Genomic DNA, 22,277 nt, shown 5'->3' on the forward strand with positions numbered 1-22,277 from the left:
ATTGGAACGGGCTCTTTCATTTATAAATTCTTAAAACATTATTTCGCCATTCAAAACCCCCCACCGAGATCTTACATGGCGCTCTTTCAGAGATATTACAATGGCTTTACCGGGTAGTTCTTATTAATGCAAGGCCAGCGTTGCAGCAGCATTGCACCAAAAGCAGTCATCTATGTCTACTACGTAACCCTACTCGTCATCCGAACGTCACGCTGCACTGCAGTATGAGTCCATGACTTCCTGATGTGTCTCTTTGGTATTGTCAAGGGAAAAGGTATTTTAATAATAAAACGTTACAAATGTTAAATTTGGTGCGGTATGAGGAGAGCTACACAATCCCTGTTCACGTTTTTCACTTCAAAGCGCGCCCCATTATAGGCGGTTCTTGTCTTGATTCTGCCCCACCCATTGACCTCCAATAAAAGCTCCTTAATAACTACCTCACGCCCTGATATCTTTATCTGAGACAGTCCTTCTCCTGGACGACCTCATCTCCCCAACCCAGTCCCCTTCCTCCTTTACCCTGTAATCAGACCCTTTGCTATCTCTACCTCAGCTATGTAAATTGCTGCCCCTGGCGCACGTTTGCCACCTTCTAACCCTAGTCAGCGTGTATGTTTGCTATTTTGATTTACCAGCCTAGCCCGAAGGCCTGTCCCCTCCACTGAGACCCTGCCCACGGTCGGTTACCTGCTTCTTCCACCCCTACGTGCTCCCGACCTCCCCCACCCCCCCCGCCAGCATTCCTATACCTCCATTCAACCTCCCGCCATCCGGGACACAATCCCCTTACAGGCACCCCCACTTGCTCCCGAGCATTGCGACACTCCCTCACTCATCCAAATTGGAGCCCCACAACCCTCCGCCCCGTGAAACCGCACACCCTCTGCCCGGCTAACCAAGGTCACTCCATCCATGCCACCTCTGAAGGTGACAATCTGCTCGGCAATACCTGCACCCATCACCCTCAGCCCTCCCCGCATCCTCCCTTGCAATACCCCCTTCACCCCTCCCAGACAGCGCCTGCATGTCTCCCGAGTGCCCGCAGACACTGTACCCAACCGGCCTCTGAAGGATAAAGGCATTGGCATGATGACTACAACCCCCCCCCCCCCCCCCCCCCTGCCGCAACAGTCCCCTCTGTCTACCGCATCGCCTCCCCATCCGTCCTGCCGCCAGACCCCTCGGTATCCCCTCCCCAGCTGTCATACTTACTGAGTCTCCCCCCACTGCACACCCAGGTGCGCCTCCGTCCCAACCCCCAATCCGTCTCCTCCATCATAACCACGAACCTCCAGGGGCCAAAGCAGCAGAAATACAGAGCTCCCCCTAACTCAGCAATGAAAACTCCTCGCTGCCTCCTCCCCAGGCTGCCTAAGCACGGTGTCCCCCCCTTGCACCCTTCCACATGAGCCCCAGGACGATAAACCATGCCTAGACCCAAACCCAACCCCACCCCCTCCAAAGACTGCAACTCCGAACCTAAGCCTCACATCCCCCCCAACCCAACCATCCCCCCACTGTCCTGTTACGCCACACTCTATGCTCCCGAGCCCCATCTCAGCAGCTGCAACACCGTCCTCCTGTCCGTCTGTACTTTTTTCAAGCCCACAAAAAGATGTTAATATTTCACTCTGTTCTTCGATTTTCGTCTCAATAAAATACACTGAACATAATCTTCACAAAATTTAATTACAAAAATGTACGCTAGTGCCATTATAAATTATAATAACTTTTTTCTAAGTATTAATTATAAAAAAAATTAAAAGCCATTATGTGTATTAACAATACATCTAAGTCATGTAAATACAACACATATTGCATTACAAATGCTATAGGTGTCACAATTGCGAAAGTTATAACTATTGGCATTGTAAATGACAAAGCTATTAATTTCGCTATTTTCAAAACCAACACATAAATAAAAAATGTGTCATTTACAATACCAATAGCTCAAACTTTCCAAATGCAAGACCTATTGCATTGCAAATGCTTGTCTATGTTGCTTTTGGGAAAGAAGGCAACAGAGTGGGCTGGAGGCAACACATTTTGTGGAGGGTGGGGGGAGCAGGGGGCAACACAGACAGTGGGTAATGGGAGCAAGCACAAGGAGGGTGAGAGATGCTGGGTCAAGCAACAACCTTGGCAGTGACAGAAAGGGTAAAGGGCAAGTAGTATATAGACAATAGAATAAGGTAGGACGATTGGGGGCAAGCAACAACACAGGAACAGCGAAAGGAATGATGACGGGCAGAGCAAGCCACAATACAGGCTAGACAATAATAGGAGGAGGGAGTACAGGAGGAGTCCAGTTATCAACATGAGCAGCAATCGAAAGAGGGAGAGCGGGTAGCGGGTAGCGGACAAGCAAACACAGACAATGAGGGAGGAAAGGAAAGCAGGTGATGGTAAGCAACATGGGCAAAAACAAAGGGAACTTGAGTGGTGGCAAGTAGCATTGACAAGGTAGGGCAGGTGGACCAACCAACATGCAGAAGGGTGGGTGAAGGCAAGCAGCACGGAGAAGGGAGGGCAGGTGGGGGAAAGCAACACAGATGAGGAAGGAACATGGAGGGTAGAGAAGTATGTTAGGGAGCCTGCTGGAAACGTAGCACCTAAGAAAATGGGCAATGTAAGGGCACAAGTAATTCATCCATGCTCCAGGTGAGGGGTAAAGTAAACGCACTAAGAGGAGAGAAGCCTACGGCAGCTGACCAATAAGAATCAAGCAAATGAGAGCGATTGTGTAGCCAACCAGTATTAAGCAATGGGTGATCTCTGAGCCCACTGTTAAAAAAAAATAAAAAATATGAAAGGTCTCTGAGAGTGCATATTCTGTCTTAGTGAGACCTAAAATTGACTTACCTGGTTCGATGATATTGCATATATGAACATCTATGCCTTTGCTTTGAGCTTTCCTCATTTTGCATAATCAAGATAATCAAAATACCAATGCAAACACTGGTCGCTTAAAGGATTGCATGACCTAGATCTTTATAGTCTAGTTCTTTTCCCAAAAATAAAATTAAGAGTTTTAAACTCTCTAGTCTGTTGTTCTCAAAATAACTGTTTCTTAATAGCCCTGGACTAAATGGGAAGACACTTGCCTTCATGTTCTAACTTTTAGGACAACAGACGATTCTGAAAGATTTTCACTGTGAAAGCAATACACATGAAATCTCTTATCGCCTGTTAATGATTTGACCCAGAAATTCTTTATAATGTTGTAAATTTAGCACCAATCCTTTACCTGCTTCTACCATCAAAGGTGTGGCCAGCAAATGCAAACCTATCACCCAGTTCTTTGTAAAAGTTGGCAGTTGCTAATACTTTGTCAGTTGCTAATACGTTGATAAATTACACAATGAACAGGAAATCTAGACTTGGTGGATGGAATTTAATGAAATTTCACAAACTGCTTTGATCAATCAGGGGTTCATATAGCGCAGCTACTCACCCGGAAGGGTCTCAAGGTGGGGGGTGGGAGGGGTGGGGAGGGCTGCTGATTGTTCAGGCATTCATTCGTTTAATGAAAACTATAGCAAAACTAAAACATCTAACCATTTCAAAAATACATTTTCAGCAGCAGATGCCAAAATGTTATTACCTTTTACCTGATTTGACTAACCTAACAAAGTTACTGCTTTCTTGGCGTGTCTTTGTAGACTGCATTAACATTGGCCCAATTTCTCCCCTTGTGAAAAAACCCTAGCTGGCATAAAAGGCCTTAACTTCTAATTGGTATCAAGATTCTGTTTTCTAACAAAAGTTATCAAAAGCTATATTGCCTCACCTTTCAAATTATATGTCAAGAAATTCAAAATTAAGTTTGAAATTCCAGTTGGATTCTGGCTGGCATTGAGATGACCTTGCCAAAGCTTTTTGAATGGCGCTTTGTGCATTCTTGACAATGGAAAGTTCCATCTTCTTATTCTTTTACTTAAATTATCTGCTGTCTTCAACACAACCAATATTTCCTATTTCATCTTTTTATGCCTCACACTCCTCACTTGTTCAATTGCCACCAATATCCCTTTCTTGACTTATAATTTATTTTATTTTTTGTACGGTGTCTTACTTGTTTAACCTTCCTCTTTATTTGCTTTATTCCTTGAAATATTTGGACTTTGTTATTCCATGTTGATAGCCCTGTATATGATCTATTTGTCTGTGTATGTGTGTATATATTGTTATATCGCTGTATAAAAACAGGGCTACTAGTGATGCAACTTACCAGAAGCTTAACTTTTTTGTTTTTCACATTAAAAGCTCCAAGACTTTTTATCTGGTATCTGATAAAAAGTGACTCGAGGCATTAAATCATTCTCTGTTTCTACCTCAGGGAGTACAGATTCACAGTGGCAGTGCACTTACACAGAACAAGGCGCACACATTACTTTTTTAGAGACCAAGAGAAAAGAATACCAAAGTATTACAAACGGGGTGGAGTAGATTACAAGAATTAGCAGAAAAGTATTTGGTACCTGACAACCGGTGTTCTCGGAAATAAAATAAAGCCAAAGAGGAAAGATCCTGGTGTCCCAAGATTCTGAATGATCTCCTTCCACCACATGCTTTTTCCAACTATGAGATCTTCATCAAACCAGGTGATGTAGCTATCAAAGAGTGTGGTGGGGCATAAGAAACCATTAGATTGGAAAGAAACTTTGCACCAGTATGAATGGAAGTACACTTTATGAGACAGGGCAACTTCTAGTGAATACCCTGCTTGATCTGCAGCCAGTGGAGCAACTGACAAGCTTCTGAGAAATGGATGGCCAAGTTTTGAGTGCATTATACTTTCCTCAATTGGTTTTCAGAAAGACTGGGGAATACAGTGTTCCCATACTCCAGACAACATAGAACTACTAAAGACTACTATTAAGGCATGTTACTCTCTGGTAATATTGGTAAGGATTATTCTGAGGGTATGCAAGGGATCAAATCAAGATGATCCCACCTTCTAAATCTGAGTGTCAGCATTAAATGTTGTCAAACAGATCCCAAGGTCTGTGAGGGATGGTTCACCAAGAGTAGAAGACTTAAGACTCTCAGATCACATTGTGCCAGGATTTTAAGTCTTGTTGCCATTCAGTTTAAGAATATTATTCAGCATCAAAGTATTGACAATCGACAGTTCCTCAGCTGACTAATGTTGCCCGAAGAGGCATGGATGAGTTTCATGACAAATGTTTCACAAATCATTGACATAAGACATGACCTTCAAATTTCAACTACAGATCAACTCACCCAGAGGCCACACATAGATATTAACCAAGTTGGGATACAGTGTTGATGTCTGGGGCACTCAAAGAAGCAGCAATCTGGGGATGTAAACATCTTGACAATAGAGAAGCCACATAAGATGCAAATAAACTAATATTTACTGAAATATAGGAAGCTGTAGCAGTGTGTAGTTATAAATTGTATTGACTATGTTGAGCTCTGAAGAACCTTCATGATCGTTTGGAATAGTCTTGCCTCCATTTACACTCTGCTTTCCTAATGAAGAGGTACAAGTTCTGGCGTGTACCATGTGACTCGACAGAAGAGTCAGTTGGATGGCTGGGCAGAGTAACAAATGGATCCACCGAGAGGTAAAGTTGTTGTCATAGAAAAGGAGCAATTCAGAGGTATTCTCTTTAGATTTGAGAAATTTAAGGTCATTAGCATTGTCCAGTAGAGCGGCCAGAGTATCTAGCTATTGCCACATTATCCATCTTACTTTGGGACCATGATGCAGAATTGAATCTGACCAGCCTCTGAGCCCAGGTTAAAAAGAAAAGAGAATGGGTAGTGGACTTCCTAGTGATAGATGTTGGAAATGTCATTTGGTGGGTTATCAACCTACTGAAATAAGGTTGAAAGAAGCAAGATTGACAACCCAAATAGTGTTGTTGCCATTAGTTGGGGCGGCAACTATGAGACCAATAAAAATCCCATTGAACGCCAGCCTGGTAACTATGCATGCTAGTTATGTAATTCTTTGAGGCATTCCGCTTTAGAGCCTGGAAGGTGGTAAGCCAAAAAGATGGCCTTGGTGAGTGAGTTTGTGAATGAACAGTGGCACAATAAGATATCTGGGGGGGCAAGGCGAATGCCATCTTTGAAGATAGTAGCCATGCCTCGGGCTTCTTTCCCAGTATGTCGTGCAAGAAGGCCTTCGAGGCCGCGGAACCTCAATTTTTAGTTTGGGACATTCTTTTAGCCCCATTATATCCAAGCGTGTGTCATTCTAATAAACACTACTCCTGTCTTTTTCACTCATAGGTTTCAGGGCCTTCAGCAGAGGTTAAAGCATTAGTTGAAGAGAAACGTGAGCTGGAGAAAAAGGTTTCAGAATTGCAGAAAAAACTAGACCAGGAAATACAGGTAATCCTTATCAGGTCTTTATGATGTGTTAGGCCGCACATTTTGGTTTAACTTTGAAAGCACTATTGTTTTTGTACGCATTATTTAGAGACCACAATGCACTTAGAGCCATAGTGGCATTGTCTATCCGTATATAAATACAATACTTTATTGTAAAATATCCTGATGTGTGGGTTACCAAACTGTTGTGATGATCAGCACAGCCAGGCTGCTTTGCCACTACGTCTGGGAAAAAGCACCTTTCCAATTTGAAATTCGAATTGAAGGCATTAGTTTACATGTAATATCTTTTAAATAAATCTTTTCCTGTAACTATACGTAATTTCCTGCAGGGTCATCATAATTCCAAAGACGAAAAAGAGCGGACGAGGTCAAATATGAAGGATATTCAGCAGCAACTAGAAGACTGCATGAAAGAAAATAATGTAATAAGAGATAGACTCAGTCAAAGTGAAAAAGAGCTGAGGAAAAACCTTGAGGAGTGAGTAAATATGCGTTCTATTTCGTACTAGTATTCTAGTAATCTCTGTTCATATCAAAACAGCATGAAAGTAAATGAAAATCTCTTAATATTATTTCTTTTAACTCTGTGTTGTACATTTTTGGGAAAGTTCATTTCATATTTAGAATCCTGTGATGCCACTAGAGCTCTTACTTATTTTGGAGAAATACTATAGCTCCCTGTATTCGCTTGTAATCATAAGCCAGTTTCCTTTATGTCCTAATGGAATGGGTAATTCCATGCGGAAGTCAGTGTTACTCCACAGATTTTTTACTTTAAACCTGTAATTCTGGGCCCTTTTCTAGGCATATACCCCACCTACCTTCATCATTTACTCGTCATAAGCCAGTTACCTGTTCTATCACTCGTTGAGTTTATGGATGTCTTTGACCATCCAGGTTGATATGTTCCAGGAAATACATGCAGTAGTTTCGCCCCTAAGAATGTTGATAGTGGTAAAATGTCTCTACTTGCAATCCCAATTTGGTAATACGAGTTTATTAACACCTTGCGCGCTAGCGGTTTTCCCGCTGTGCGTTGGGTTTTTTAAAAACCCGCATTACATGACGAGCTCAGCTCATCCTGAGTGTACGTGAGGCATAACTCATGACGAGCTGAGCTCGTCATGAGCATAGAAGGGGTTAAAAGGCTCAGTAGAGACAGAGCAATGAGAACATGGGCAGTTTGTAAAGGATGTTCTTAGTGCAGAATTCTTGTTTAAGATAAGATAACTGAGGCTTGTATTCTGTGATGCATAATAGTTGCATTTTTCCATCCAAATTCCTCCTTACTTTGAGCTTTTGTGAGACATTCTTTTAGCTTCTGGACTTTTTGGCCTGCTATGACTTTCGGCCCAGTCAAATTCAGTCTTTCTGTGGGATTTGTGTTTTTTATCAGCCACTGCGCACTTGGTGCACTTCCTGTGCCTGGTCTCTGAGCATCTGCATATACAATCGTAAGCACCAGTCAGTTCTCAGAGTACAAAACAGTGTCAGAATCTGCTGTTGATCCTAAAAGGATGGATCTTTGTTACTTTTGTACCTATTCAGGATGGAGTTTACTCCCTCTGCTAATGTTTAATTACTACTCATTCTGCTGCACTCACTGATAATATCCTTTTATGTCCTTGCTATTTTTTTTTACTGAAAACTGATCATGCATTGGTGTGAAATTGATTTGGTAAGTGAAGGCCATGTAAGAAACATAAAAATGCAATTTATGGTCTTGGGTTTAAGAGGATATAGTCAGATCTCCATTGTTTGGAGAAGCCTCCATTGTCCGCCTTCACACTATGCAATTAGGTTTAAATAATGTGCTTAGCCTGTAAAAATCTAAAATACTACGTCTGTTCCACTATGTGTGACTGAACAGCTCTATTGGATTTAGAATGCGTATTGAAGCCATGACATCTAAAGACTTACTTTCCAAATCTAAATTGATTTATTTTGTTGTGTGCAATTCTTTTCCGAGGTAATCCAACCCCCCTCCCCCCAACCCAATCTAGAAGCGCACTCTGCCTTCTTTCTCAAAATTGAGAAAGAATATTCACACATTATTCTTTAGGCAGTTGGCAACAATTGTATTATGTTCCTCCTTCAGATATTGCTATCTCATACCATTATATGACCTTCTGATGTAGCAATATTCAAGTTTATTTCCTTCAGTTATTCCTCTAATTGTGAATATCTGTGGTAGGATCTTGGATCTAGAGCTCTAAATTCCATTCTTTTGTTAGTCACTCAAACTAACTTCGCAAAACCCCTGTAACTGGAATGTTGTTAACAGTAAATCAATCTGATGCATATACGTGTACGGTTTGGGCTGTAGAAACTAAATAGATCTCTAAAAATAACCATTACCACATTTTAAGTTAGTGCATTGTAAAATACAACAAAAACAAAACGGGTTACAATGGGATTATGTAATAAATATTTCAGGAATCGTACTTCCACGTTGAATTTATTTGGAAATGTCTCAATTTTATGAGACTTACTGAAAGAATTTTAGATCATAGTTTGAGTCACTAGTTCTGTAAAGAAATGCTCCCGAACATCCATATGTACACCAGAGGAAATCTGTGATGTACGGAATGATGGACCATGAGTTTTATAAAAAGTGAGTACGTAGAGAAAGAGGACACTTTTCAGTGAAAGAATGTTGCTAGATCTGAAAGTCATGTCGTTCGACTAAAGGTTAAAGTTCAAGAATAATTGTAAGTATCACAAAAAGAGCAGTGCTTGTATGGAATCTCGCCCACTTCCCCCAGCAGAAATGGCATAAATAGGCCGGAAATCAATTAAAAAAAGAAAACGAGACTGAAATGCATAGTCGAGCAATAGTTTAGAAAATCAGAGTAAACCTAGGGGATAAGAGATACTGGTGGTATCTGTTGGCTAATTCTGTGTTTCTCAGTTTATATATTTCTATACAAGCTCATATGTAATGAGATTTGCGACCAGTTCACACTGGAAGTGTTACTGTATTTTTCCACAACCGCAAGTCCAGTGCCAACAAGATTCATTGGCAGATTTCCTTCCCTGTCTCTTTGCTTTTTCATTCCATATTTTCAAGCATTTGTCTGCCAGTTGTGCATTTTAACTGTTTTTTCATGTCTATTTACAATTCATTGGTTGCATTTTAGTTCACATGGTAACATGAGCTTGTTTGATAGATTATTCCAGGTGAAGATGGAACGTGAACAGAACCAGACTGAAATCCGAGACTTGCAGGACCAGCTATCGGAAATGCACGATGAACTGGATGAAGCAAAGAATTCTGGTGCCAGTGATGCAGAGCGGGAAGCCTTGATCGAGGTTTGTAGAAATCTAGCATCCCAATATATGCTTTTGTTTCGTGTCAAGTGTATGCTGGAACACTGCAAGAGTCTGCTTTGTGCAATTAGTTCTCCTTTACCCTTAACAAAATTATTAATATTGCTATTTGTATAATGTCTCTTTTCTAAGGCACAAATCAGGGTTTCCCAAGGTTTTTCTTACCTTATTTAATTCAAAATCTCTTACAGTAAACAACATGCTCTGCCTATCTCCACCTACTCCATAAACCCCTGCATGCACAACATCTTAGTACTCACTTCTTTTTACACCTACAACAGTGAAATTTTCCATTCTATCTACGGACATTATGCTTCCCACCAGAACTAAGGATCACTCTCAAATCACGTCTTTAGTATGGAGTTTCTAAAATATTGACGAAACACGTTCACTGTACTCCCTTATATAACTTGGTAAAAATGCAAAATGTAAATTTACACACACCCAAAGTTAACCAATGCCTTTTAAGCCCTGGGTGCTCACCTTGCTTTATTTCAGCACTGTTTATTTTTTAACTCCTCTCTACCATCTCAGATGGGATTCACTAAAACATATATGCATTTACTGGGTTTTAAATAATGTTTATTATTAATAATTACTTATTAAATCAGCGAAAATAAATGGAGCCCAATAGCATATGTTGTTTTCTGGGAAACATGAAATAATAATAAGAGCTACAAGTTTATTAATTTCTTGTTATTTGTACATAGTTTATTACCCTACTTCACCTTAACTGATTTGCGGAAAACGTGCTTAATCCTGCATAGATTACGTTCTAGAATCACTCGCGAAAACAAAACAACTGGGACATACTCTTAATGTCTAGTTATTATCTTTTATCTTAAAACATGAATATAATGCCTGCAGCTCTGCTGGGGTCAAAGGGTTTTGGTTCTGACCACTATACTTGAAAATATGTAGATGCGCAGTGTGTAATGTGTTTAATACAATTATGGAGGGGCCAAAGAGGCATCAAGACCGAATTGAAGTGTCACTTCTCTTGAGTTTTGGTCTCTCACCACATGCCCCAGTGCTTACATATACCATATTAAGCTCTTCATACCCATATACATATATATGCGAGCTGTGAAAATAAAGGTAAATAACTATTTATTTAGAGCAGCTATACTAATAAACCAACATTTATACAGTGCAAAGGTAAAATGTAAGATTATACATCAGTAGGGAGAAATAAATGTGAGAAAAGCATTGTGTATTGTCCTATAAATTGCATGTTCTAATTACTTTATGTAGGGAAGCAACTATTTTAATAATCAGGAGGCGACCTCCATGTAATTTTTACCTTACTTAACAAATGTAACCTCTTGCATTTCGGTTTTGGTTAACTACATTCTGTAAAACAAATACACATGAAAAAATGCTATAACTAAAAACCTCATAAGCAGATCTACTAAGTAAAATATATACTATTTTTGCTGTTATCGAGGGTCATGAGCCGTGGTCCTCCCCACACTATAGTAATGAATAGCATATTATGGTCTAAGATTCTGCATGTGTGTGTGTAATCTCAATCTCTCTCTCAAATATATATATGTATGTATATATATATATCTCTATATATATATCTCTATATATATATAGATATATATAGATATATATATATATATCCATGTCAGGAAAGATATATAATATGTGATATCATCAGTGCATTGCGAGGGCGTGAGGTATAGTAAGGTCAACTAACTGTAAGGGTCCAATTTCTATGGTTTAGTACGAATGAAATGTCCAACTAGCTATAACGTCCCTGAAACCTGTGGGGGTTTTTGGTGAATTTTGAGGTTTTTTAAAATCAAATTTCTAACTATAATGTCCCTAAAATCTATATTTTTTTCAGTGAATTTCTATGGTTTTTAGATCTCGCCTACGCAGCTTGCAACCGCTGCTTTGTAGTGACCTTGTGGAATCGCTCCGGGCTTTTGTTGAAACTCGTGCATATTTTGCACTGTTTCCTATTGGTACTCGTGCATGTATGGTGTTTACCTTGCAGGAGCGAGCAGCTGCACCATCTGTTTGCAATTATCGTTTCTGCCGCTGCTCGCTCCCGCAAGGTAAATGCTGTACATGCCCCCAGCGTCTACAGGCATCCAGTATCCTGTTACTAATGACTTTACAGCTTGCATCTGTTATCCGGAGTGCTCGGCCTCCGGCTACGGAAAGGAATACACTGCCCGCCGGGCTCCGAACAGTGGGATTAATAACGCATCAATTTTAATGCAGACTCTTTTTTTTTTTTTTTTCTTCTTCACGAAGAGCAAAGTGAATGTTTGAGCATTTCAGCAGGGGGTTAATGAGCACTCGGATTAGTTATTCAGATTTTCTTGCACTGCTGCAATCCATCCTAGGGAGGAGGCGGCCTGGGATTTCACCCAAAATAATTTCCACAAAGATATCTGCTTTTATAGTGGCCGTGGGTAAGGTAAACGGAGGCAGCTGTAAGCGTGATGGTGCGTGCCCAATAGCCTGTACATGCGTGAGTCAATTTATGTGTATGTTTGTGTATGTGTGTAGTTGCATTTTTTTGTTCCTGGATTGGGAGAAAAAAAATGTATCCGTGGAAAATGTGTTGACACCATCGCATAGTGACTCAAGTATCCAAATACACTAGCCAGATTGACCTTTTTCCCACGTGATCTGGACGTCACTTTTTACCCCACAAATCTCTGGGACATTTGCCAAATCTTTGCAGACGGGGAATTGAACCCTGGTCCGGGCCAGACCTCTGCATCAGGGTCTGCCGCTCCAACCACTTGAGCCACACTTCTCCACTTCTCCACAGAAGCTTAAGGCATACTGCACTGCTTTAAAATCTGTCACAAAACACAATAGATGCAAATAACTAGTGTGCCATTAAGAAAGCTATACGCTGATTCATCGGCGGCTTTAAATGGGCTGAGGTCGCTTCTGGGGAGCGGACTAGGGGTAGAAGATAGACAACTATGCACGCGCCTGTGTGTGGGAGCTTCGCATGGGAGTTCTTTGCCGATCACTGTCATTTTCCATCTAACTTTCTTTCTTTCTTATTTTTTATTTTAACAACTTAGCACCCTGCTAAGAGTAGAGCACTGGTCATAGAGTGTAGCTGAGGTCAAACAAACCTCTTTCTGATATTACAGTAGTCACATGACGTTCCTCTCAATGCAACATCTCACCATGCATCAGCCAGAGACTGTGGTGACCGATAGACTCTTTCACCTGCGCGCTAGTTCGCACATTGGTATTTGTGTCCACACCCAGCTGGTCCAAACTGTCACATATGTCTATCACCTTCTCCGTTTCTTAACATTTTACAAGTACAGCGTTTTGGGAAATGGCAGGCCATATATTCCGAGGCAGGCTGAACAAATCGTTCCATTGACAAGTAACACCTTTTATGGCATACAGTTGATGTCAGTGCTGCGCCTACATAGGCGCGCACCTGAATGGGTGCAACTACCTGAACGAGACTATCTCAATAAATTGGAGACTCGTCGAAAATCGAAGTTCCTTTTTAAGTAATGAATGCCAAATTTAGAAAAAAAGGCTAATAAAGCAGGTTTACTTCCATCGAATTAAATCTAAATTTGGAGCAAATTTATGTTTTGGATTACTCATAAATTCCAGAAGTATCCATTCGGAAGCTGCAACAGTCCTAGCTTCTCAAACATATTCACAGTCAAATCACTTGACTGCACTATTTAAACATGTGGAAATGCTTACCAGTTTCCTGACCTGAGCCTCCACTCCACTGTTTTTCTTTTCACGTTTCAGATTCATTCAACTGATGAAATTTGTGAATCCAGTGCGGGTGGGGAGGTACCTTTTGATCAGGCTGTTGATGAATTTTGGGTTTTTGTTATTCAGAGATTTGTAAATGATGCATCCCACCTTGAAGGCGTATCTCTGGGTTATTGGGAGCCAGTGTAGCTTTTTCTGCAGAGGGTTGATATGTTGGCGCCTATTACCTTAAAGGATCAACCTTGCCGCCTGGTTTTGAACCATTTGAAGGCGGTTGGTGAGATAGGCCGGAATGCCAAAGTAGAGGGAGTTTGCATAGTCGATGTAGGATATTACAATTGCGAGAACTGCCTGTATTTTTGCTTCATGATTGAGGAACGTGCTGATTTTCCTTATTTTTCTTAACTGGAAACAGCAGGTTGAGATCACAGATCTAATTTGATTTTTCATGGTCAGGTCATTGTTGATTGTGACTACCAAGGTTTTGGCAGATGTAGAGGGGACGGGGGAGTGTGCCAGTTCTTTAGGCCAGAAGTGGGAGCTCCAGTGGTTTGATGGGCCACCTGTGAGGATAACTTACGTTTTATCCGGATTCAGTTTGAGGTGGTTGCTGTACATCCAGTCACGGATGAACAGCATTGTCGACTGGAATTCGTGGACAGTGATAGGGGAGTTGTTGATCGGAAATATTAGTTGAAAATCATCTGCATAGTTAAAGGGTTGGACTTTCCTTTCTTTTAGTGCATGGATCAGTGGGAGAAGGTATAGATTGAATAGGTGGGGGGAGAGTGAGGAGCCCTGGGGAACACCGCAAGTATTTTTAATATTGGGGGTTGTGAAGTTTCCCAGGCGTACCGCTTGGTAACAGTTTCTTAAGAAGGAGCTAATCCATTTGAGGGCTGGTCCTTGGATTCCTGCGTCCATGACACGGTCGTCCAGGGCGTTATGGTTGACCGTGTCAAAAGCGGCAGAGAGATCCAGTAGCACTAGTGCTTGGGGGGATCCTCCGTCCGCTTTCTCTCGCAGGGAATCCAGGACTGACAGTACCACTGATACTGTGGAGTGGGCTTGGCGGAACCCTGCTTGATGAGGATCTAGGTAGTCCGACTGCTCCAGAAAGGCAGATACGTTTTTGGCTACATGGGCTTCGAGTAGCTTGGCCAAATATGGAAGCAGTGAGATGGGTCGGTAATTGGTGAGAGTTCCGGGGTCAGCTCCTGTTTTTTTCAGCAGAAGGATGACAGATGCCTCTTTGAAGGTATCAGGTAGGTGGCCCTGGGATAGTGAATTGTTTAAGAGGGCCCTGGCTGGCTCTGGGCAGGCTGAGAAGGCTTTCTTTAGGATCCAAGGGGGGCAGCAGACTCTGGGAGAGCCAGATTTTACTTTGGTCATAAGGTCTGTAAAACCTTCTTGGCTTATCATAGGAAACTGTTCTAACGTTTAAGTGTTTTTAGGTTTTGTTTGGCAAGTGGGATTTGTACATATGGGGATGCTTGCTTTGATAATTTTAATTTTGTCAATGAAGAAATTATTCTAGGAGTCGCATAGGGATTGCGAAGGTGTGGTTTTTAGAGCCGCTCTGTCAGGGTTTGATAGATCATTGATTATTGAGAAGATGTCCTTCGATCGGTTTTTGGAGGTGAGGTTTTTGAGTGAGAAATATTCGGCTTTTGCAGTCAGAATCGTTTTTTTGTAAGTTCTAAGGGCTGTTAAATTGGTGTTTTTGTCATCTGGTGAATATTTGTGTCTCCATTTCCTTTCTGTTTGGCGCAGGGCAAGTTTTAAATCTTTTAGGTCTGTGGAAAACCATTTCTAGGCTTCATGGCGACTTGCCCGTTGTATTTTCCTCAGCGGGGCATGTTTATTGCTGGCTGTCAGAGGAGCCAGTTCGCAGTGTACTGCACAGTTGTTAGTCACAAGAGGTCTAGTGTAGGTTCCTTCCTCTAACTAACTAACTCACTCTCTCACTAACTTACGCTCTCACTAACTAACTATCTCACTCCCTCTCACTATCTAACTCACTTTAAAAACACTAATTATTACTCTCTCTCACGGACTCTCTCCAAACTAACTCTCTTTCTCTCATGGACTCTCAATAACTAACTCTCTAACTATCTCTCTCTCTCACTAAATAACTCTCTAACTCTCTCTCTCACTGAATAACTTTGTCATTAAGTCACTCTCACTCACTAACGTACAAACTCTTTCACTGTCTCACTCACTGACGTACAAACTCTATCATTAACAAAGTAACTTACTCGCTAACTAACTAGAGGGGCGCGTGGCTTGGCTGGCTGCAAGTTGGCCGCACTCTGAGTGGGCTCTGCGGCCATGCACTTTTATCCCCTATTATCCCGGTGACATCGCTACCATCGCCACACTAAACTGCTGACTTTTGCCTCGGGGAGCACAGCGCACCTACCTGTCCTGCTCTGGTGACTCTCTGTGCCTCCCCGGCAGAGTTCCCTGCCTCATGGCTGGTGCGGGTCTCCTGCGCCGGGGGGCCTCCTTTGGATCTCGCCGGAGCTGCTGATTCTTGCTGAGTGCCTCCGCTGCGGTGCTGACGCCCGGACCTGGACTCCGCCCGCCGCGGTGAGTCGTGCCTTCGCTAGGGTGGTTTGCCGGTGGGGTTGGGGACTGCTTGCTCTGCGGCCTGGTCGAGTGGAGGTGCGGCCCAGTTGCGGCCTTGAGCGTTGCTCCGGTCCCGTGTGGTTGCGACGCTGGCCGGAGTGGGCTGAGGGAGTGGCGCGCCCCCTCGCTCCCCCCGCTGGTTTCTCCTCTTCGGTGGGGGCCGGCTGCCGCGCTCTGCTGTGCTGCTGTTGCTCTGAGCTGTGGGGCCTGCCTTGCTGCTGCTGTTGCGCCGCCTGGGGCACCTTCTCCCTGCTGCTCCACCTCATCGCGCCTGTCGCCTTGCTTTGGGGCTTGTTCCCGATTGGAGGAGTGTTGTGCTCGCCACTGCTCCCCTTCTACATCGTCTTTGTGCCCCCACCTGCTTCGGATCCACAGGCCCTCTTTCCTGTTGGTGCCTCGGCGGCCCCCCTCTGCCCTGGGCAGCCCACATCTGCTGCATGGGCCCTCCCATGGATTGGCTCTTCTTTGCTCTGCTCCTTGTTGGTTGTTGTGCCTTGCTGTTGGCCGTGGGGTCCCTACTTTACCTACCATTTACATTTACCTCTGCCTCGCCTCTCCCTGGTGCTCTGCCTGCTGGTGTGTTCCTGGGCCCTGCGGCTGCTTGGGTCCGATTGGTTGCCTCCTATTGAGGATCTCAGGGGTCAGACACCCCTCACAGACTGCTTGCTTCATCTACTCTGCCCCCTCGGACTGTGTACTGCGCCCCACGACCTAAGGGGGCGTCCTGGCTGCTTGCTCCGCATTTCACTGTCTGCTGTGGCCCGGGGGTGCCCTGCACCACACTGTGCCTTTGTGCTCCCCACTTCTTCTCTGGCTAGTGGCGCCTGGACTGCGGTCTGTTCTCTCAGCCCCTCTTCCACACTTCCGGCTGCCAACCACGATCTGTGCTTCTTGGCGGGAGAGGATTCTGTTGGACTTGCTGATGCTGCTTCCCCTGGTGCCCTTGCCCACGAAATCTGCTGGGGTCAACATTGCTATCCGCTAATCGCCTGCTACTCCCCCTGCCTCGCCGGCCTTTTTCCCTCTCTTAGTTATTTGGTCTCCATTTGAACTGTGTAGCACTATGGGGAAGTCGGATCCCAAGCAGCCCAAGATCGCCTTTGAAGTACAGAGATCCTCACGTCAGTACGGCACGGACGGAGTCGACTCTGCTAGAACGACGGAACCCTCCCCATCCCCCCGAGCCATGACGACTATCTTAAGGTGATTATGCTAGAGGTTAAATCGACCGTTACTGGCATCGCTTCTCAGCTTAAGCAGTTATCCGCTCGCCTCGACTCGGTGAAGGCACGTGTTGACTCCCACGACAACAGACTTCTCCATGCTTAATCCAGGATCTCTGATGCCGAGGACGCGACCACACAGGACAGGCAGAAGTTACTACAGCTGGATAAGGTCCTGGCTGTCATCCGGGAGAAGAACAAAGATTTGGATGCTTGCTCCTGTTGGAGTAACCTCTGCATCACGGGCCTTCCCGAGTCCACCAATATTCCCAAGATGGAAGATTTTGTCGAGCAACTCATTCTGGAAATCTTCAGGGATGTCCTCTCATTTGTTGTCATGGAACGTGCTCATCGTTTCCTTGGCCTGCGTCCTGGTCCGGGTCTGCCTCCCCATCCAATAGTGGCGAGGATCTTGAACTTCCGAGACCGCAATGCCATTCTTCGGGCGGCTCGTGACAAGGGCACCATCACGAACCAGGGAAATTCCCTCTTTCTACCCGGACTACACCCTGACTGTGCAAACCGCTAGGAGAGAGTTTTTGGCGGCTAATCGCATCCTCCAGAAGCTTGAGGTTTCATACTCTGTCATATCCGGCGAAGCTGAGGGTCTGTTAGGGCTCCAAGACCAAGTCTTTCCTGATCCGCAAGAGGCCCTTGCTTTTGCCAAGAGACCCGACAAGGAATCCAGGTCCTCTCCCCCGAAATCTCCACATGAAACAGCCAGTCGCTTAAGTGATAATGACTAACTGTGCGGACACTGTTCTGCTGTGTTTTCTCTTGTTCACTCGTGGACTGCTCTCGATGTCGCCATTTCTTTCCAGCTTGGCCACCCTGCTATTTAGCGGGAGTGTTCGCTGAGTCCTTCCATTCCCTTTGTTCACTTTGTGTTGCCCCCTCCAAGTTGCAGGTCCCCTGGGTGGTGTGGGTGGTATTTTCAGTCTGATTGGGGGGTTGGTGTGTTAGTGGGGTGGTTGGGTTTCTTTTTGTTTGGGTTAGTGGGTGTGGCTGGGGGGGGTGGTTGGGCCACTTCTTATTTGGCTTTCATCACTGTATTGTGTACCTTGCACAGCTCTGTTGCAATTACCTATTTGTATTTCCAAATCACCTAGCTGCTGCACCATGTTTTCTGCACTACACCGTTTCCTGTCGCTACTGTCTTGCGTTTTGTACTGTCCAGATTTTTTCACTGCGCAATGTTCCTGATTTTTCACAGATTGTACTTTCTAGTATTGCTTTGTTACCCTATTTAAAAACTCAATGGTGCCACTGTCATTTCTTGGGTCACTTCTCCCTATTGCCCGGCATGCGGGGCGCTTCTGTCTCCCTGTCAGTTGCTCATGCTCCCCCCTCCTGGCGCTCTGCTGCTGGTACCCCATGGGAGGCGGTCTCTATTCCTCTCGGCTGCTCCTCAGTTGCGTTAGCCCCTCCCACTATCAGATCCCCCTGTCCCACCATGCGCCATGTCGACTCCCGCCCTACCCCTTATGACTGAAATGATCTGTTGGACATGGAATGTCCGCGGCCTGAATGATTTTAGCAAGGCTCGTCTGATGCATGCACAACTAGGGTGCCACAGGGTGGACATATGCCTTTTACAGGCGACGCACCTGCTCCCCAGTTCTGTCTCCAGACTCCAGTTTCGCCACTGGAGGGAATCTCACTCTTCTATCTACTCCTCTTATGCTAGGGGCGTCTCAATCCTGTTGCGTCGCGGTCTTCCTTGGCAGACAACCCAGGCTCTTCTAGATCCGGAGGGAATATATTTTATTCTTCATGGTTTATTATTGGCTCAGCCTGTTATAATTGCTGCGGTTTACGGCCCTAATTCTGACGACCCGGAGTTTTTTCACCATGTTTGGCATCTAATCTCCTCCTGCGGCTATCGTTTGGGGTGGTGACTTCAATGTCACTCTCTCAGCGACTTTGGATCCGTCTGGTTCCTACATGCCCCATCCGCGCGCTGCTACCGCTCTCTTGTCTATTTTAACATACAATTCGCTTTATGGTGTCTTGCGCCACCTCCGGCCTGATGCCGGGGAGGGCACTTGCGTCTCCGGAGCGAGGGGCTGCTGGTCAGGAATTGACCTCTGGCTCACTTCGCCGGACGTTTTGTCCTGGCTCGTCAATGTAGCACATATGGCACGCACACTTTCCGACCACGCGCCGGTCGAGATTCGCGTCAGGCCACCTTGTTCCCAGTGTCAGGCCTTCACTTGGCGTCTCCCTTCTAATGCCCTCAGGGACTCTGTGTTCTGTGCTGAAATCCAAACCGCGATCACATACTATTTCGACCTCAACATGGGTTCTGTCGACTCCGCCTCCACCCTATGTGAAGGTTTCAAGGTTTTCATCCGGGGTGAATGTATCTCCAAACAGGCAGGCGTTCTCCAATCTATTCGCTCCACCTTGGCTAAACTGAAGGGGGAACTCGGGGATTTGGAATACCGCCCATGTGGCGTGCCCCAACCCTGAGACGTTGGCGCTATTATGTCAAAAAACGAATTTTCAGATGAGGCTGGCCGCAAACTGTCCTTTCTTGGCTGGGAGGGTCAGGCTTGTCGTTTTGGGGAGGGGGGCCACCCCGGGCGTACCCTCTCAAACCTCCTGCGACCTCCGTGTGCAGCCTCCTATATCTCAGCTCTCAGTGACGGTGGCCCGGATAGGACCACCTCCCCGGAAGAAATTAAGTCCCGTTTTCTAGACTTCTACTCCCTACTTTACTCTGCCGGTACTCCTTGGTCCCGGGAGGAGTTTGACCAATATATTGAGTCCATTGCCCTCGTCTGGCTCGAAGACCACCATCGTAGATTTCTCTGCGAGCCTTTTTCAAGGGAAGAAATTTTAGCAGCCATTAGTAGCTTGCTTAGTGACCACGCACCAGGCCTTGACGACTTGCCTGCCTCCATTTATAAATAGTTTGCGTCCTTGCTGGAACTGCATTTGGCGACTATGTATAATGAGTCTTTTGACACAGGCATCTTCCCGCCGTCCCTGCGTAAGACTTAAATAACCTTGCTCCTTAAGCCGGACAAGCCCGCCAACCGCCGTGACTCCTATCTCCCCCTTTCCCTTATACATATTGATAATAACATTTTTGCTAAACTAATTGCTTCTCGTCTTCTTTTATTAATGCCCACCATTGCCCTCCCCGATCAATCTGGCTTTATTCCGGGTAGGGCAACCTCCCACAATCTTCGCACTATCTTTTCCGTCTTGCATCAAATAAATCCAAACCTACTGGCCGTAGCCGTGGCCGCCCTACTCGACGCCACAAAGGCATTTGATACGCTGGAGTGGCCTTTCCTCTTTTACGTCCTGCCGCGCACGGGATTCAGTGCCCACTGTTTGCGCAATATTAAACTCCTTTACACTAGCCCAACTGCCAGTCTTCGCATAGATGGTCAGGTGTCCAACTCCATCGGCATCACCCGTGGCACCCGCCAGGGGTGTCCTTTATCTCCCATCCTTTTCGCTATCGCAATGGAGCCCCTGGTTGCCAGGTTACAGCGGCACCACACTCAGAGGCATTGGCTTCTCGTCCCGCTCCCTCCTCATCTCTACGTATGCAGGACAACCTCAGTACCCTAGTTTTGAGAGGTCATCCGATTTGGCGGGCGCTCTGGCATCCAGGTAAACTGCAGTAAGTCTGTTCTTTTCCCCTTGACTGATGCCACCTTCCCCTTTGCGCCGGACTTCCCTATTGAGTGGGCATCCGGTTCCACACGTTACTTAGGCATTTGGTTGAGTAGGGACTTGGATGAACTTTGGAGGTCGAATTTTGGGCGGGCGGTTGACTGGCTTGAATCCAAGATCCCTTTGTGGAGCCAATAGCTGCTGTCTCTGGCCAGCCGCATTGCTATAGCTAAGATGGTGGTCCTCCCTAAATTCCTTTATCTTTACTCGAACATACCTATTCCCCTCACTTTCCACTTCTTTCGCAAACTGCGCTCCCTAGTCATCTCACTGGTATGGGCGAGATGGCAACCCAGGGTGGCCTATGATATTCTAACCCTTCCCATGTCTGCTGGAGGTATGGGTGCACTTGATTTTCGGCTCTACGCCTTATGTGCTCAGGCCAGCTTCTTGCATTTTTTGATTCATCCTACCCCCATCAGCCCCATGTAGCGGTGGAGACTGACGTCGCCTACCCCTGGCCACTATCCACTGCTCTGTTCGCTCTTGCGGTGCGTCCCCAGGCGGAGGTTGATATGGTCGAGATGTTGCGCTGGGCATGGTCTTCCCTGCGCCGGCTATCTGGTCTCTCTCTCCTCTCTGCCAATACCATGCCAATTGTGAACCTCCCGGATTTTCCGTCCTTTCAGTCTTCCGGCAAGTCTCTGCATGCGGCGCGATTGGGCTTGAGGACTATAGCGGACCTCTACCCGGAGAACTCCTTCTACTAACTTCCTGAGTCCCCGACGTTGCGGGATACGCTCTTATTCTATTAGTTGCGCATCACTTGCCGGAAACTGCATTCTACCTACCCTCAACCCCCGCCTACCTTTCCGGCTCTTGATTTTGTATATACTTCCTCGTCGCCTCACAAGTTGGTCACTAAACTATACACTTTTGCCCTGTTGTCTTCCCCCATCTCTTTGACTCGGGAATGGGAGGCTTGGGCTGTGGACCTTGATATTGACATCTCGGAGGCCGACTGGCTTTATTGATGTAGCCAAACCAAAAAGCTTTCTCCAAATTACCGGCTTCGCCTGATTCCCTTCAAGTACTTGCACAGGTTTTATCGCACCCCTGTACAGCTTCACCGGCTTGGGCTTATCCCTGGGGACTCTTGCATGGGCTGTGCTGCCCCAGCGGCAGACTTTGCTCATTTGGCATGGCTCTGTTCTAAGGTTCACGAGTTCTGGCTGGCGGTCTGCTCCAAAACAAACAAGATAATGGACGGAATGTTGCACAATGGCAAAACATTCACCCCCAGCCACAGATCTGGGTTTAAGCCATCGTTATTTTGCTCACCAGGCCACC

At 45.2% G+C, this 22,277-nt stretch overlaps 1 protein-coding gene across 2 annotated transcripts in view; it reads left to right on the forward strand.

Moving 5' to 3' along the window:
* Positions 1-22,277, forward strand: part of CGNL1 (cingulin like 1) — a 579,392-nt gene that overhangs the window by 219,018 nt on the left and 338,097 nt on the right. For both annotated transcript variants that reach the window (XM_086958373.1, XM_086958374.1), the window contains exons 5-7: positions 6,271-6,372; positions 6,705-6,853; positions 9,546-9,687. In XM_086958373.1, the coding sequence (XP_086814499.1) occupies positions 6,271-6,372; positions 6,705-6,853; positions 9,546-9,687 (393 nt within the window). The remainder of the gene's footprint in view (positions 1-6,270; positions 6,373-6,704; positions 6,854-9,545; positions 9,688-22,277) is intronic.

The sequence above is a fragment of the Lissotriton vulgaris genome, chromosome 2_1 (genome assembly GCF_964263255.1).
Source record: "Lissotriton vulgaris chromosome 2_1, aLisVul1.2, whole genome shotgun sequence".
NCBI classification, from domain to species: domain Eukaryota; kingdom Metazoa; phylum Chordata; class Amphibia; order Caudata; family Salamandridae; genus Lissotriton; species Lissotriton vulgaris.